This window comes from Microplitis mediator, chromosome 1 (genome assembly GCF_029852145.1).
Source record: "Microplitis mediator isolate UGA2020A chromosome 1, iyMicMedi2.1, whole genome shotgun sequence".
In the NCBI taxonomy this organism is placed as follows: Eukaryota; Metazoa; Arthropoda; class Insecta; order Hymenoptera; family Braconidae; genus Microplitis; species Microplitis mediator.
In genome coordinates, this window is record NC_079969.1 from 28,500,322 (window position 1) to 28,517,108 (window position 16,787).

The window sequence follows — 16,787 nt, forward strand, 5'->3', positions numbered from 1 at the left end:
AGTTTATATATTTTAGCCTTGTTGAGATTTTACTTAGTGATAAACCAGCGCGATTTACTATCAGTAACATCGCGAACTGAAATGTGAAATTTACTCGGACGTAAAAATTTCGTTTGTTATTTTAAAAGTAAAAAAAATTTATTTATTTTCCGAGAGCGTAATTTAATTTAAAAATGATTTAAATTTTGTTTAAAACTTTTGAATAAATTAAAGTAAAAAAATAAAAGTGAATTAAATAAGTTTTAATGAAGATATTGAGTACAAAGTTAACTTTCCTGTAACAAACTTTAATATAATACGATAATTGAAATATTTGTTCCAACGAAATATATAGAACATTAAATAAATAAATGAGAAACAATGGAATTTAATACATTTCTGTATTACGGCAGTAAAATATGCACTTTTATTCCCCATGGTTGCGCGCGGTTTTGTAAAACTCAGGAACTCGCCGGTAGGCGATAAGTCCGTAGGTTTGTCACCCGCTCATGGAGAATATAGGAAGTGCATATGTTCTAGCCATTGGCCCTCGATAAATTTCCACTGATTACTCGGCGTCCACCCACGACAAATATCATAAATAATAGTCCATGTCTGGATCTTGATTGGTTATCTCCGCTCAAAAGAAGATTATACTTCTTGGGTTGTTTATATTACGGTATCCTGTTGTTAAATAAAAACCAGATGCTAAAATAATTTATAAGATTAAACCATAATATAGCAAGGATCGAAACAAAAATAGAACTGAAGCCCCAATTGCGCCTATTCTACGTATCAATGTATCACGAGTCTTTCCAAATATTAGGCACTAACTTTTTGAATTCACTGCCACCAGCAATTTCAACGGCTACTTCTTTGGATGGTTTTAAAAAATTATGCTATAATAACCTCATACAAATTACACTGTAATCCACATGGAACAAGCAGCTATTGCAGCAGACTATGTTTCATACTGTCTATATCTAAATTTTGCACATTAAAATAAACTAACTTTGTGTTTAATTTGACAGCGTGCAAGCGAAGTTATTAACAAATTTAAGCAATTGTATTGATTTTGATTAAAACCAAATCTGAGATTTAAAATTCATACACTTTTGCATCTGATTTTATTTGTTCGGATGAAATTCTATGCTTATAATTATATTTACAAGAACAATCCGTATATTTTTTTGTATTATAGCCATCAGAGAACATAAGTCTTATGGCCAAATAAAATTAATAAAGGAAAATAAATATCTGTATACAGATATCTTGATATCTATCGCATACCTAAGTAAGTAAAAAAAATACCCAGGCTAAATGAAACTTTACCGTTAATGATGAAATTCGCACACACATAGATAGCGAATGTTTGAAGGAAACAACAAATCAAAAAATGTTTTTTCAGTTTAAATAGTATATTCAACATCGAATAGTACATTGTAGGTTCTTACAATTTACAACAGTAATATAACAATTGGGTTCCCGTTTATCGAAAACATTACCCAGTATAAGGTCTTTTTACAATTTATATAATAGTATGACTAGATAAATGATGTCGAATTTTCAGGGAAAAAATTTTTAACAAAAACCCTATGCAATACATAATACTTAAGACTACAAAAATTTACATTAAGCTATACATAATTGTTGTGGGAGATTATATTTAAGGGAAGGATGGGATTTCCTTATTTTACATACATTGTTTAAAATATTATGAGTATTAAGTTTAAAGTCATAAAATTGTATAGCTATTTGTTTGACATGTTCTGTTAGCAGAGTCATATTGCACACATTATGTGCATCAGTAACTATAGAATTAAATGATAAAAAAATGTCCATTTGAATGGCTGTTAAAAGGTTGATGACATCTGTCTAAAGAGGAAAAGTCTGTGCGCTCATACGCCGCTTAGCGGTGACTCCTGAAACTATGCCCTTCTCTCAACGCCCCTTGAGCCAACCTCAATGGAGTTTTATTTCAGAAATAAATTTAAACGCAATAATTGTGTAATTCAATACCGGCCGGTAATATTTCGATCTGTACGAGGTCATGTTACATTTGAATAATAGATTGATGGCGTTTTAATGAAAAACGAAACTCGCAGTAAAAAGAGTTTTTTCTGTCTAGTTGGAAACGAGTAAAGTCAAGCAAAAGCTTCCTACAATTTCCTTAGTTTTTTAAAAAAAAGAGCCAAAAGTATTAAATTTGTCGGTACTTATTTTCTGTATAAAATATGCAACAAACATGTTGTCTATTCGTGCGGGTACCGTCATCTCTGGTTTCGCTGGTCAAATATTATAGCTGCGTTTATCTTCTGGCCACAGGGAACATTCCTGGATAGCTCGTGTGGATGTGGAGCACTGATATGTATCTTTGTCAAAGGTTTTAATATCAAAGAGCACTTTCAGAAAGCGAACTTCAAAGTCCAGAGCTCGTATTTTTGTTCGAAATTTAGTGTTTACTTTGACGCATTGCTCAACCGGTTCGGGAATTTTTCAATATTAATATATAATGTTACGGTTCCTAGTTTAAGAATTTCATTCAGATTGTAATTTAATGGGTCAAAGTTTCATTTTAGACTTTCGTATTAAATTTATTTATGAAATTGTTATCCGAGTATGGAGTTAAGCTTTTGAATCTGTCACTCGATTCTATTTTAAATACGATGTCAACGTCTGTATTAGCAATAAATCATATACATTGACATATCTATAATAATCTTAATTGACATATTCGAACACGAAAATCTCATTACTCTGACTGTATATTAATAGATTGATTTTAAATTATTTTAGCGGATGTATTTCTGCACTGAAAAATCGAGGGAGAGAACGCGGATTAAATCCGGAGTGAATGTCGAGTAGATGAGTGTGTATTTATTTAATTCCTTTGGAGTTAAATTCACTCCGGGGAGTTTTTAACCCTTTCCAGTCGACCTTGAATCCCTACTTTTCATTTGAATCGTACGTCTTATTTTTAAAATTAGAGAGCTATAGTCTGTTTTCTAGAGGGGGTCGGAAAAATGGTAGGGGGCGCTTGTCTACACTACCACAATTAAACATTCACTCATACAGCCTTACAACGGACTTTAATTGGCTCTATCCCCACATGACTCACATCTAGACTCACCGATACTCCGAGCCGGGAAAGGGTTAATATTAAAACTCTGGATCGGAGTGAATGCGGATTTAAATAAAATCCAGATCACTCCGAAATTACTCCTGGAAAAACAAACTCTCTATTGACTCCGTATACGAAGTAATTTTTTTTTACTCCAGAAATCCGAGTGACGAAGGAAATCCTCCCAATTTTTTGTATTGTAAATAAAAATAAAATGGCAGTAAATAATTTTTATTTAAAAATTAAATCTAAGTCGCAAAAAAAAATAAATTATAAATTTTATTTGATAAAAATTATATCTAAAAAAATATGAATGATTTATTTTCCACAAAACCTCAAGATGAAATTTTTTTTTTATCTGAGTTAACGCTAATAAATTAAAAAAAAAAAGTCCTTGGTTTGGTTGGAGCCAAAAAATAAGTTGATGTAACTCTGGGGAGTCCTTAAACTTTTTGAAGAGACTTAAATAAAAGTTAGAATGAGTGATACGGAAGTTGAAAGGAAAGTAAGTTGCAGTAATGCCGCTTAGTTAAAACACTAAAGTTGTACTTATGTTTTAACTATCAACCTTTTTCTTTGACCGGCCACTTAAATTATTCATTTCCTACGGAGGTAAAATAAAAAAATACCTTCGACTCAATATTTTTTATCAACATTTTATTTTATATTTAAAAGTTGCTGTAATAAAAATATAATTATCTTAAATAATAAAGAAGAAAAAAAATAAAATATACAATCTCATAAATGTAGTCAATAAATTCAATTTATTTATATAATGAGGAGTTTCGAATCTGTCAGAAGCGATTTTACTGAAAATCTCTATCAATAACAAGGCAGTGTTGGATTAATAAACTTTAAACGTTTTCTTTTGCGGTACAATCGTATTCCAACTATTGAGTTTTGAAAATCCCAGTTAATTCACTACGCTAACTTGGTAATCTCCTCAAATACTGGGCTTCAAACAACGCCAGTTAACAAAATAAATGAGTATTCAAGTAAAGAGCCAATATTTAACAAGTGGGCTAAGCAAATACTTTAGTATGCCCAAGAAAAATTTAATTACTCTGATAAAAAAAAATTTCTTTAGCTTATTAATTAATATATGTAACAGTCAGCATAATTATTCATTTAAATTCGGACTTATAAATATTTTTTTCCGTCTTTATAATTTAATCACTGGTCAAAAATTTTTCTATATCGCTTAATTTTTGAAAAAAATTCGATTTTTTATCAAAAAAATTTCATAGATTTTGACACCTTTAATTTTTTTAATATTTTTATTCAGAAAGTCGATTCAAAGAGGAAAATTTTGAAAAAAAAAAACGTCTGAATTAGTCAATTTTTGAAGAAGTTACAGCTATTTGAAAAAAAGTCATTTCGTCGAGTTCGACAAGAATTCGCAATCATTTAGCGGCGCCAAGGAAACTGTAGACTTCCCTGCAAACTCTGATTGCACTCAGAAATAGAAAATTTGATTTACCACAAATGTGATGGCATTCAGACAAAAAAAAAATTAATTTTTAAAAAATTCTGAAACAGTCGGGAAAAAAAGTCTGTTTATTTTCAGTAAAATCGATAGAGAAACAGATCCAATACCCGTAATTAAAATGATGATCATTATTTCCTGAGTCCAGCTCTTTCCAATTTGAATTTGCTAACTGGTTTTGTCTGCCTTGGCTCTTCAACAGGTTTAACAGCGACCTCCTCAACTTTAACTACTTCATCTGGCACATGTTCTTTAATCTCTTTAACAACCTGCAACCACACAAGACATTAACATACAAAGCAATTAAACTGATTATTTAATTAATTAATTTAAAAAAATTACATTATTATAAACGGAGCCGTGCTCGAGGTCTTCGTCGCTCTCCCCAAGATCATTTGTCAGCCGAGTTTGCTTATCATTAATACTATTCTTATCACAACTATTCTTATTAAAATCAGGCGTCTTTTTCAGAATAGATTTAGGCCCAGGAATCGTCTTGTAAATATCTCGGGGAGTCACGATTTCGTCCCCTTCGGACACTGGTATACTGGGCAGACTATCAGAGTGTTTGAAATAAATTCTGATGGTATCGTCTTCATCGCTCTCGTCCTCGGAGTCATCGTCCTCTTTAGAGTATTCGTACAGTCTTTGTTCGATAACCGAAATCCGTCTCTTGTCCGTGCTCACCTCCATCTCTTCTTCGTTGCTGAAATATTTAACCTGGGGCTCCGCGAACGCGACTTTCTTCTCCTTAACCTTGACCTTGTCTGGCTTTTTAGCATCTTCAGCATCTACGCTTTTTGATTCCGCTAATAAATTTAAATCTTTACTTGTACTACTTATTTCCTGAGCATCAGTCGCCATGTGATTTTCTTCCGAGCGAGCATCTGACCGACAGTCGTTACTGCGGCTCTCCTGTTCTTTGTCCTCAGTACCATAAGTATTTAATTTACCCGTATTTACATTATTTAATACTTGCAACCGATAATTTACTTTAGATGATTTTTTTTCGTGGATTTCATTTGTCGCTTCCTCTGAATAATCTGAAGAATAAGATTCTGAATCAACTTCTGATTCATCGTAATACTCATCGTCTTCTAATGCGTTACCGTCATCTTCTTCTTCTAATCTAATAAATAAATACATTTTTTTTTAATTAATAAAAAATTCATGTTCAATCCCTAGACCAGTCATTAAAAAAAAAATCTAAGGAAAATGAATACCTATTCAGTTCATCTTCTAGTTCTTCCTGAAGTTCTAAGGCATCAAGTCTCTTGAATAAGTCATCCTCTGTTTTTATTTCAACTTTATCTTTCTTCGACTCGCGTAATTTTTGTCTGAAGTCTTTCTCACGTTGTCTGTGTTCGCCTAAAAAAATTAAAAAATTAAACCACTGAGCTCTAGATGGAGGAAAACGGACTTAAATAATCAACGAATTTTTACTGTACTGTCAAATAAACTTTAAACAAGAAATCGACCCGCCAAAAAAATATTATGCTGGACTACTAAAATATTCCTGATAGCACGAGTTGCTCGTAAAAAAATTGGTATTCATTATTTTACGACCAACTTGACGTCAACTTTAGCTTCTGCAACTTTTGGCTACAAGTTACCGCCAACTTTTTGAGAAAGTTGACATCAGGGAAGAGTCGCAATTCGAAAGCAGGTTTCTGAGAAAATTCAAGGCAACTTTTGCCATCAACTTTCGAAGAAAGTGTCTTTTGTGACCAACTTGGCATCTAGTTGCGGCTGTTAGTTTGATGCCAGTTTCTCGCCAACTATCAGAGATTTAACACTCAAAGCTTATTGATAAATTGTAATAAAAATTATGTGTGAAAAACAAAAAATACAGTAGAAAATATATAAGTTTTAGAAGCTCAGAATAATAATTATAGTACAGTATAATAATTTTTTGATGACACTTCCTGTTTAAAGTTTCGACCGCAAAATTAAAATTCGTACATTTTTAATCCCCATTTTTCTCCGAGTAGAATAATTTTAAAAAATCACAAACTTACGCCTCCACTCGTCAAGTTTCTTATCGTCCCAATGCTCATTAAACTCTCGCTTATCGTCATTATTAAATATATCAAAGCAATCGGGAATCATTTTACGCATTTCATACAAATTACGCTCTTTGTTCAAATTCTCCAGCATTTCATCGGCTTCTGTATCAACAAAAGTAAAAAATTTCAAATTATAAATTAATTTCATGAAAAAATAAATGATAAAATAATAATTACTTTTAATTCTACGATTGCACAGAGCGATTGCTTGAGCGGAAGTGTACTTGGCGAAGTAACCATCGCCAAGACAAACCATTATTTCATTGGTGTGAGTTAATTTTCCCTGCATCAGTGCCCGTTTCCCGATTGGTACCATACAATTCGGTGATAATTCTCCGGGTAAAATTTCCAATCCTTCGATTACTTTTTCGTGACGTTTCTTGTAATCGTTCCATGTTTTTATTTGCTCGTTATTTATTTTCAATCTCTGTTAATAATAAAAAAAATTATGACCCTGAAGTTTACAGACAATTAAAAATTTTCGTATTTTTTTTTTAACAAATCATTTACAAAAAAACAAAAACCAAAAATATGCACATGTAGAAAATTTAAAAAACTACAGGTGGAATTTTTTCAAATATTAATTTTTTTACAATTTATTATTTAAAAAAAAATCCAAAAATTATTATACGTCGGCTAACTTCAGTATCATAAAAAATTACGATCCTGAAGTTAGCAGACAATTAAAAATTTTTGGATTTTTTTTTTGACAGTGACATTTGAAGAAAAAAAAAAAACTAAAAATATACACATGTAGAAAATTTAAAAAACTACAAGTGCAATTTTTTAAAATATTTTTTTTTTTATAATTTATCATTTTTAAAAAAATCCAAAAATTATTAGACGTCGGCTAATTTCAGTATCATAAAAAATTAATGAGTGGGAATGATCCAGAAGTTAACAGACAATCGGAAATTTTCGGATTTTTTTTTTTTTACCAATTAGAAAAAAAAAAAACTAAAAAACGCACATGTAGCAAATTTAAAAAACTATAGATGCAATTTAAAAAAATTTTTTTTTTTTACAGTTTACTGTCTAAATCATGGTACTGAAGTTAGCAGACGTCTAATAATTTTTGGATTTTTTTTTTAGACGAGAGAAGATAAAAAAAAAAATATTTGAAAAAATTGCACCCGTAGTTTTTGAAATTTTCTACATGTGTATATTTTTATTTTTTTTTTTACAATTGATTTTTTGAAATACGAAAATCCAAAAATTTTTGAATGTCTGCTAACTTCAGGATCATCTAAAATAAAATCCAAAAATTATTAGACGTCTGCTAACTTCAGTATCATTGAGTGGGAATGTAGCAGACATGAGACAATTTATAAATTTGAATTAAATAATCAATTAATTCAAAATGAAATTTTTTAAAAATGCGCATATGGATTTTCAATTTATCAAAATATGAATTTTTTTATTTTTACTCCTTAAATTTGATTAATTTATTTTAAAATTTGAAAAATTGACGTCTGCTCCATTCACCCTCATAAAAATAAAACAATTGAATAAATTAATAATTGAATGACCATAAGAATAATTACCTCTGAAAGAACTTTATTGAACAATTGTTGGGGACTGAATTCTGACAGTACATTTTCCATAATTATTTAAAAATTTAAATAACAAATTTGTTTATTATTTTAATTACAAAACTACAAAATCGAATTTTAAAAAATATTATTTACCGGCTAACCCTCAGCTCAACACTTTATTTATTTTTTTATAAAACATTATTTAGTTAATTTCTATAGTTTATATATTTATTATTATTGTAAGAAAATATTTTATTTATAATTTACAAGGTACGTATTTATTTTATTTATTTATTGTAATTATTTTTGGGAGGTAATTTAGATTTTTAGGTTACATATAAAAAATAACTGTTTCATTTTTAATATACTATATATTTATATATACTATATATATTGGTATATGTCGTTTATTGATAAAATAGATGTCACTGTTACCAGTGCCCGGTAATTTCTAGAAATTATTTCAATTATAAATTTCATAGCTCAAATAAATCAAAATATTTTTCAAATTTTCTGACAGCTGTCACTTTCAATTTGAATTATCAAAATTTTACATATTTTAGTAATTTGAATAATGACATAGCAGTTAATTAATTATTCTTGTTGATTCCTCTCAAAATAAAAAAAAATTAATTGTTTATTTTTGAAATTAATGAGTGTGAATGTAGCAGACGTCAGACAAATTCAAAATTATTAATAAATAAAGTAAATAATGAATAAAATAAAATTTTTAAAAAATGCACATATTAATTTCAAAATTTTTTAACTGCGCATTTATTAAAAATTTTATTTTAATAATTATCTACTCTATTTATTAATAATTTTAAATTTATCTGATGTCTGCTACATTCACAATCATTGAGTCAAATTTAAAATTATAAATAAATAGAGTAAATAATTAAAAAAATAAAATTTAAAAAAAATGCACATTAATTTAAAAATTTTTCAAATGCGCATTTTTTTTGAAATTTTATTTATTGAATTATTTACTCTAATTATTAATAATTTTGAATTTGTCTGATGTCTGCTACATTCACCTCCATTCAAATTACCGCAATTTTTTGAATTTTCAATTGCTCTCTTACAAGATAATCTGGATACTGTGTAAACTTTTACAAATTTGGTTCATAAAAATAATTATTCCATTTCCTCAATATCTCTCCTCAGCTTTTTATTTTTATTTTCATTAAATCAATGCACATTTTTACTACGTAATTAGAAAAACAATTTTTTCTATAAGGAAACCCCAAAAATTACGTATAAGATCTAGGATCTACGTGAAATAAATTATATTAAAGTAAACTATTTATTAATTTACCTACACATGGCTCCATATCTTTGCCGAAAAGTTTTTTCGGCAAAGAGCATTCGTCACAAACGCGACTCATCAGCCCAAAAATACTTGGATGCATCGGTTGTTTACAATCACGTGTACCGTGATGATGAAAACATGTTAATTATTTGCTCGCCGTATTGCCAAAAAATAAATATCAATGACATTAAAGTTATCAATAAAAACAAACAAAAAGTCGAATTTTGAACTTCATGTCAATACTTCAGTCCATAAAGTAAAAGTCTAAATAAATAATTAATGTATATAAAATTCAAATCTCTTATAGATATTTATTTTAATAAAAATAACGACTGCAAAATTTTTTTTGAATCCCTGGTGGAAATTTTTCGAATTTTTCTCTGCAAAACTCAATTCTAAAGTTCTAAAGAGTTTTTCAGAGAAAAATCCGAAAAATTTCCACCAGGGATGATTTTGAATTAGAAAATAACGGTTTTAATTCTAAGAAATACATGAAAAATAATTTGAATACTTAAAATATCTATAGTATTAAGTAATTATTATATATATAAGCCATTAAATAATTCCCGCCCGAAATTTCTCCCCTCTATTTTTCTAATTCTGCATTTAAGATAAGACTCAAATCACTTGGGTCAAGGTCAAGGTCAATGTAATTCCTCTTCTTGTATGTACTCATTCCTACTTTATCGTTATAATTTTAAATAATAAAATCAGTTGCGGCAAAATTTCTACTCCTGTAAGTTTTCAAAATTTATCCATATATTTATATATTTATTAATAATTATAAAATAATTTATAATACAATCAAATATCCATAGTTTGTTAAAAATATAAAAAAAAAAAACAAATTTACAGGTTAGGATTCAAAAATAAGCATATATTTTATTTTAGACTTAACATGGGGATCAAATTTTCAAAAGTCATTAAAATTGTTGTTGCTGCGAAAATAGGAATCATTTGTGGGCTCGGATTGTTTAAATTGCAGCGAACAAATAACGAAATGAGCAATGATGTAAATCCTAGGAAATCTTATTAGTTCAATTGGCCATGGAAAATTATGGCGGGAATTTTAAACAGTTTAATTTGTATTTAATAATTAAAGTAAATTTGTAATAAAATAAAAAACAATGTTGATTTTTAAATAAAATATTGAGTGATATATTTATTTATAATTTTTATAAAAAATAATAAGAGTATTATTCGTAACCTTGTAATCGTTTACTCATTATTTTGAAAGCGCTTATCTCGGTTTTAGTGTGTGAGGTCAATGTTTCTAGACAGTCTCGAAAATATTCTGTTGTAAAACAATCGTTTCTGTAATAGAACAAACAAACAATTAGTGAGTTACTATTTTCATACAAAAAAAAGTTACTTCCAAAATATTTTTCATAATGAATTTAAAAATTTGAGAAAAGTCGAACTATAAATTGAAATTTTCAAAAATTTTAGGAACGAATAAAAACCAAAATTTTGTGTTACCCGGGTGAAAATATTCTAAAAGAAATTTTTATTCTCGGCCGAAAATTGGCCGATTCAACTGTCGGCCAAATATCGGCCAAATTTCGGCCTGTTTTCGGCCAAAGATTCTTACTTGCGATAATTTTATTGAAAAACAAATATATTCTGGCCGAAAAAATGCCGATACATTTGTCGGCCAAATATCGGCCGATTTTCGGCCTCTTTATAAAGAATAAAAATTTTTCGGCCGATTTAATAACATGAAAAATTTTTCGGCCAAATTTCGGCCTTTTGCAATAAAATTTTATAGTTTCGGCCAAATTTCGGCCAAATTAAGCTGTTTCGGCCTATTTTCGGCCAAATATTTTCACCCGGGTAGAGTCAAAATATCAGAATATTTTGTTAGAAATTTTAAAAAAACTCGAAATTCTTTAAAATGTCAAAGTCTACGTCAACGAACGCTTCTAGGACATTTTGAAAAATTGTTTTTGTACACGTGGAATAATATCGATAAATATTTACCTGCACGTATTATAAACGATTGATTCCTGATATAAACTATGACACTCTTGACAAACGTTGTCTAGACTCTCAAACATTTTCTTATCATAAAATCCCTTGCAGCCGATTTCTTCGAATGACCACTGCGACAGTTTGTCATTCTCGATTGCTTCGAAAGGTGATACTGCGATCCACATTATCATCAATAATTTAATCATCTCAATAATAAATATATTTCTTTGAGAAAAAAAAAAAAAAAACCAAATTAGCCACTTGAAATCTTGTTTTTTGTTAAAAAAAAGTCTAAATAAGTGGATGAATACTCACGTCTGTCTGATCAGGTTTAAAGATTTTCGAGACTGTAGAGACAAAATGTTACTGTTCAGAACAACTCCCTCCAAGTGAAACTCGTTTCAATATTATTATTATTATCATGATCGTTAAAACGACTTTTAAATAATTTATAACATTTTAAATTTTAAAATAAAACTCGACAAAAATCTATAAGGAAACTTGTAAAAAAAAAACATCGAAATAACTGACGAGGACTAAAAACGAGTCCTTTAACGATAGTTGTTAAAAAAACAGGTATTGCAAATGAAAAAAATGCGGTAATCCATAAACTCAAGGCCCACTAATTGTTTCTTGAGGATCCGACTGCTCCCTAATTGCCGGCTGAGGAATTTAAAAAAAAAAAGTAAAAAATACTCTAGCCTTGTAAAAAAATAAATCATTATAATTATCCTAGTCCAGTAATGCCCAACACAAAAATAACTAGTGTTTATTTTTAGTCACGGTCCATTTAAAAAAACCCAACCAATCGTTATCTCGATCTTGAGTTATTGACTGAACTTTTGTCGAAAAGGGAAGAATTTGTTTGTCAACCGAAAAAAACCAAGAAAATATATATAAGTCATCATCTCCGAGAGATATTTACTGACAAGATATAGATATAGAATGCGACTTGTCGGCGCCAATAGCTTGTATCGCTAGATTTAATTGAACTGCTCTTGTTTTACGTCCATTGTCTATTTCCTGGGCTCTGGGTTACGGGGAGAACTCAATATAGAGATCGGTTGTTTTCATTATTAATTTTATTTTAAAATCAGTGGTCAATTGTGTCGTCATCAGGTACCGAGCCAAGTAAAAGTTTACTTAGGCCTTGTAAAAAGTGTTAATACGCGTATCGCGTTTTGTATGCAGGAAGTATCGCGTCTCCTGTAGATCGGCGCCTGACGCCTCGATGCAGATTCAATATTTATTACCGAGACAAAAACCTAACTTTCAATCTTATATATTTTTTTTTCTACCTGCCCGGGTCAAAAATAAAACTTGATTTAGACTTTGTTTAACAAGTCGAAATTTGGAGCCGTTTTTCACAAGACAAACTCGACTTTTTTTACGGAGGTATGAAATATATTAAGTTTTCGCCTTGGTTTAGACTTAAATGGCTTACTTAGTCACGATTTAAGACGAAAAAGTTTAAATCAAGTCGAAATTGACTTGGTTTAAATTTATTCGACTTAAATTTTAAGACGAAAAAGTCAAGATCAAATCGAAATTGACTTGATTTAGACTTATTCGACTTAAAATGTAATGCGAAAAAGTCTAAATCAAGTCGAAACTGACTTGATGTAGACTTATTCGACTTAAATTATAAGTCGAAAAGTCAGAACTAAGGTGAAATAATTTTTATATATTAAGGCGAAATTAAGGCGAATAAATGATTTTTTTTCGACTTGGTTTAGCAAGTAAAAAGTAATGTGAATGACTATAGTGCTCAAAGTAAAGACGAATAAGTTAAAACTAAGATGAAAAAAGTTCAAAAAGTTTAAAAAAATTAAATTCAAGTCGAAAAAGTCGAGATTTTATCAAAAAATCGTCGGCAAATCGATAACTTCAAAAGAAAATAAGCCGAAGCGGGCCTGAATCAAGTTTTATTTTTGACCCGGGTGCATAATGTCTCTAAGGTACAGACTATCGTTTTTTTTCAAAATTTTGGGTATTGCTACAAAGCAGAAGTCAAAATTATTAACAGATCAAAAAATTGTTTTTTTTTTAAATATTTTGGGAAAGAAGTCATTTAGTTGTTGTCACAAACACAAATTTTCTGAACATAAATAGATAAATTTGGTATCTAAAAAATTTGGGCGCCATGGTCAGGCCGTAGGTTTACATAATTCGCGGTAACTTTTTGAGATTTCAAAGAAATTACATGAGAAATTTTATCGGAACCAGTAAATTAAAATAATTCAAAGGTAACGTAATGATAAGAAATAGATTGGTGTTTCTCAAAAGGAATTCATGGAATGTATAATATTCTGTCGTAATAAAACATAAAATAAAAAAACAACAAAACAAGCTACCGATACAGTAGCAGAAAAAACCGGCATCGAGGCGCCAGGGATAAGAAATTGTAATAAAAAGGCGTATAAACGAATAACGATAATATCAGTAAAAAATAATAAAAATAAAAATAAATTTGCCGGGAGTTACGTCTCATATATATTTGTCTCGATTAATAAAGAGCATTTTAGAGATTAAGTTTTTCTCATATGTACCACCACAGCCCGACAATCCGAGTCTGTCTGAACTGTAATAAATATAAAAATACAAATAGTTGGCTCGAAACTTGGGTTCGTGGGCAGTGCCAGTGCCAGTGAGTGGTGAGGGTTGGGTTGATATATTTATATATGTATTATTAATCGTAATATAAGTGTGTAAAGTAGTAAAACCGTAATGTAAGTTGCTCAGTATCGGAGTGTAGTCGCCGATGGACTTATACTTTTAATTTATTTTATAAACCCGTTATTTATCACAACTTTTTGCTGCGTAACTCCGAGTAGCGGTTAAGTGAAGAGGGTGGGCGCGTGTCATGACGGTCTACGTTCGTTACGCGCGATCGTCCGCGAGGCGCCCAGTTTACATGATAGTGTGCGTTGGCGCCAGGCTGCATTCTCCCATTTGTCCTCTTAAACATCAGCTCACAAACTCTTTATTCTTACTCTCACTCTTGTACTGCTACTTAAATTATCAATGCAGAATTCAATTCGCCACTGACACTCATCCCATTATTTATCGCCATTCATTTTTAATTCAAATTATTCTTACCGTCATCGCTACACAGTAAAAAATATTGTGTTAAAATCAACACAATTTGTGTGTTAGAAACGGTCCACACAATATTTGTGTTATTTTTCAACACAGACTATTTGTGTTTAATTTAAACACAAAATTTGTGTTAAAATTTAAACACAAAATTCGAGTAATATAAGAAGTAACTTCAACACTTTTTAAATGTTAATGGTGACACAAAAAAAATGTTAACTTTTATATTTGTACCATGGATTATTTTTTTAGGTTATCAAAAGTGTTAACAATTATTATTTAACATTAAACTATTTTGTGATAGTAAACATGATCCTAGAGTTAGCAGATAGTCAACAATTTTTGAAATTTTAAATCAACAAATCAATTACGAAAAAAAAATAAAAATATGCGCATGTAGAAAAATAAAAAAGCTACAGATGCAATTTTTTATGTATTTTTTTTTTTAAACTATACGAATCATGAACTTTGTCAACTTAATTTTTTCATGTCCAATTGAAAATAAATGTCCCAAAAATAATCTAACCAAGCAAAACTGATGCTTAATGGCGCTTCCCGCGTGAATAGAAGGAAGACATTTTTTTTAACACAATTCAACTGTCGTTTCAACACTTTTTTTGTGTTGATTTTAAAGTAACACTTAATAAATGTTGATAATATCGATTTTTGTACTAGGTAACACTTTTAAAGTGTTGAATAGGAGATCGATTGAAAATTTTTAAGTAACACAAAGAATTGTGTTGATTTGACACAAAATAATCAACACAAAAAATTTAACACGGACCGTTTTTAACACAGATACACAATATTTTTTACTGTGTATTATTTATAAAAAATCTGTCAATTGTAATTATAATTACAATGAGTACCTTCCTCGTTGAGGTAGACGAACCATCGGGCGTCCCTGGAATGCAGCATCCACTCTCTGTACCAAGGAATGCAGCACTCTCAAACATTTGTCTTATTTTATTTTTATTTTTATTTTTATTTATTTTTCACTTGTCCCCTAATTCTTATTTATCTTCAGACATTTGTTTTGTTTTTACGCACGTGGTTTAAATCAAACTGAACCATCCCCGATCTCTCAAGTAAAATTTAGAAATCTAAAATACATTTTTTTATTTTTTTATCCCGCTAAAAATTTTCTAAATACCTCAACAGTCTGACGATTCGCTCGGGACCGTTCTCTCAGGAATTTTTTCTAAAAGTGAAAAGCTCAAGAAAACAGAGTAAGGTATAAAATAAAAAATATATATAAAAAAAATAAGTCAACTGAATTTAATTGAACTAAATTAAATTAAATTTAATTACTTTTTGTTATTTGTCAGAGGTGGACGACACGACAAACGTCCCTGGAATGTTGCTTCGACGGCTCTGTGACGCCGTCGTGATCTTGCACATCGACTCTTATAAGTCTATATACATATATATTTATTGTTGAATAAATAAACAAACAATATATCCGTGGACTCGATAATTAATTTTTAACTGTCCGTCAATAATTTGCATTTAAATTTGAAAAAAAAAAAAAATACAAATCGGATTACCATTAGATAAATCAGATAAACTCAATTATAGAAGCCTTGCATTACTCGTCACTGCGACTTAAATTACTCGTCACTTAATGTAATGAGATTACTCGATTTAAATTTATTTACTCGTACTAGTACTCGTAATTAATTTAGTTATCTTAGTTGATTGTGGTGGTTAATTTATAAACTAATTAATAACGATCGTTATGAATATGATGATTTATTATCGTCGATGTGAAAGAAACTCATAGAGTCCGTGTAGGGGGAACATGCGTTACGTTCCGAGTATAAAATCACGCGTAAGAGTCTTCGGGAATTAATAAACCCGTGAGTTCCGTTACGTTAAGATTAACTTTTGGTGACAGTAAATTCAAAAATTCAAATTTTAATCATTAGATAAAAATTTATGCAAAATTACATGCAGTAAAAAATAAAAAAGTTGACATATATTTAAAGCAAGCCAATGAAATGTAACTTAAAGTGACAGTTGATGCGTAATCTGAGTACGGAGATTTAAAATCTCATTTAAATCCACGTGCAGAGTGTCAGTTTTAATAAATTTATAATTATTATTATTATTTGAATATTGTTAAATAAAAGTATTGTGAGATTAGGATTTGTATTGGGTCTTTTAAAATAGTGTGGAGTATAGCGGGGGAGGGGCGATTGATTATGACAGTCGGAGTTGA

The 16,787-nt window shown here is 29.6% G+C and overlaps 1 protein-coding gene and 1 long non-coding RNA gene across 4 annotated transcripts; both read right to left on the bottom strand.

The window, feature by feature from the left end:
* Positions 1-3,745: 3,745 nt before the first annotated feature.
* LOC130669901 (unconventional prefoldin RPB5 interactor-like protein) lies at positions 3,746-8,530 on the bottom strand. Its single transcript, XM_057473054.1, has 6 exons — positions 8,197-8,530; positions 6,830-7,079; positions 6,605-6,754; positions 5,810-5,954; positions 4,929-5,715; positions 3,746-4,855 (listed from the first exon to the last, which is right to left on the bottom strand). The coding sequence occupies exons 1-6, from the start codon at positions 8,254-8,256 to the stop codon at positions 4,718-4,720; spliced, it is 1,530 nt and encodes a 509-aa protein (XP_057329037.1). The 5' UTR covers positions 8,257-8,530; the 3' UTR covers positions 3,746-4,717.
* Positions 8,531-10,657: 2,127 nt separating this feature from the next.
* LOC130669919 (uncharacterized) lies at positions 10,658-16,074 on the bottom strand. 3 transcript variants are annotated; one of them, XR_008990287.1, is made up of 4 exons: positions 15,436-16,074; positions 11,786-12,133; positions 11,480-11,695; positions 10,658-10,813 (listed from the first exon to the last, which is right to left on the bottom strand). It is a non-coding gene; the product is annotated as an uncharacterized LOC130669919 (long non-coding RNA). The 3 variants fall into 3 exon arrangements; XR_008990289.1 differs by having other exon boundaries at positions 10,659-10,813; positions 11,786-11,959; positions 15,436-15,450; XR_008990286.1 differs by lacking the exon at positions 15,436-16,074 and having other exon boundaries at positions 10,661-10,813; positions 11,786-12,930.
* Between the last annotated feature and the right edge of the window lie 713 nt (positions 16,075-16,787).

What these genes read in the sequence shown, in the direction of transcription:
- LOC130669901 (XM_057473054.1), bottom strand. Translation starts at nt 8,256, where the DNA reads ATGGAAAATGTACTGTCAGAATTCAGTCCCCAACAATTGTTCAATAAA. An exon ending in TCAATAAAGTTCTTTCAGAG is followed by an intron (nt 7,080 to 8,196) that starts GTAATTATTCTT and finishes TATTATTAACAG; the next exon opens with AGATTGAAAATAAATAACGA. An exon ending in GAAACTTGACGAGTGGAGGC is followed by an intron (nt 5,955 to 6,604) that starts GTAAGTTTGTGA and finishes TAATTTTTTTAG; the next exon opens with GCGAACACAGACAACGTGAG.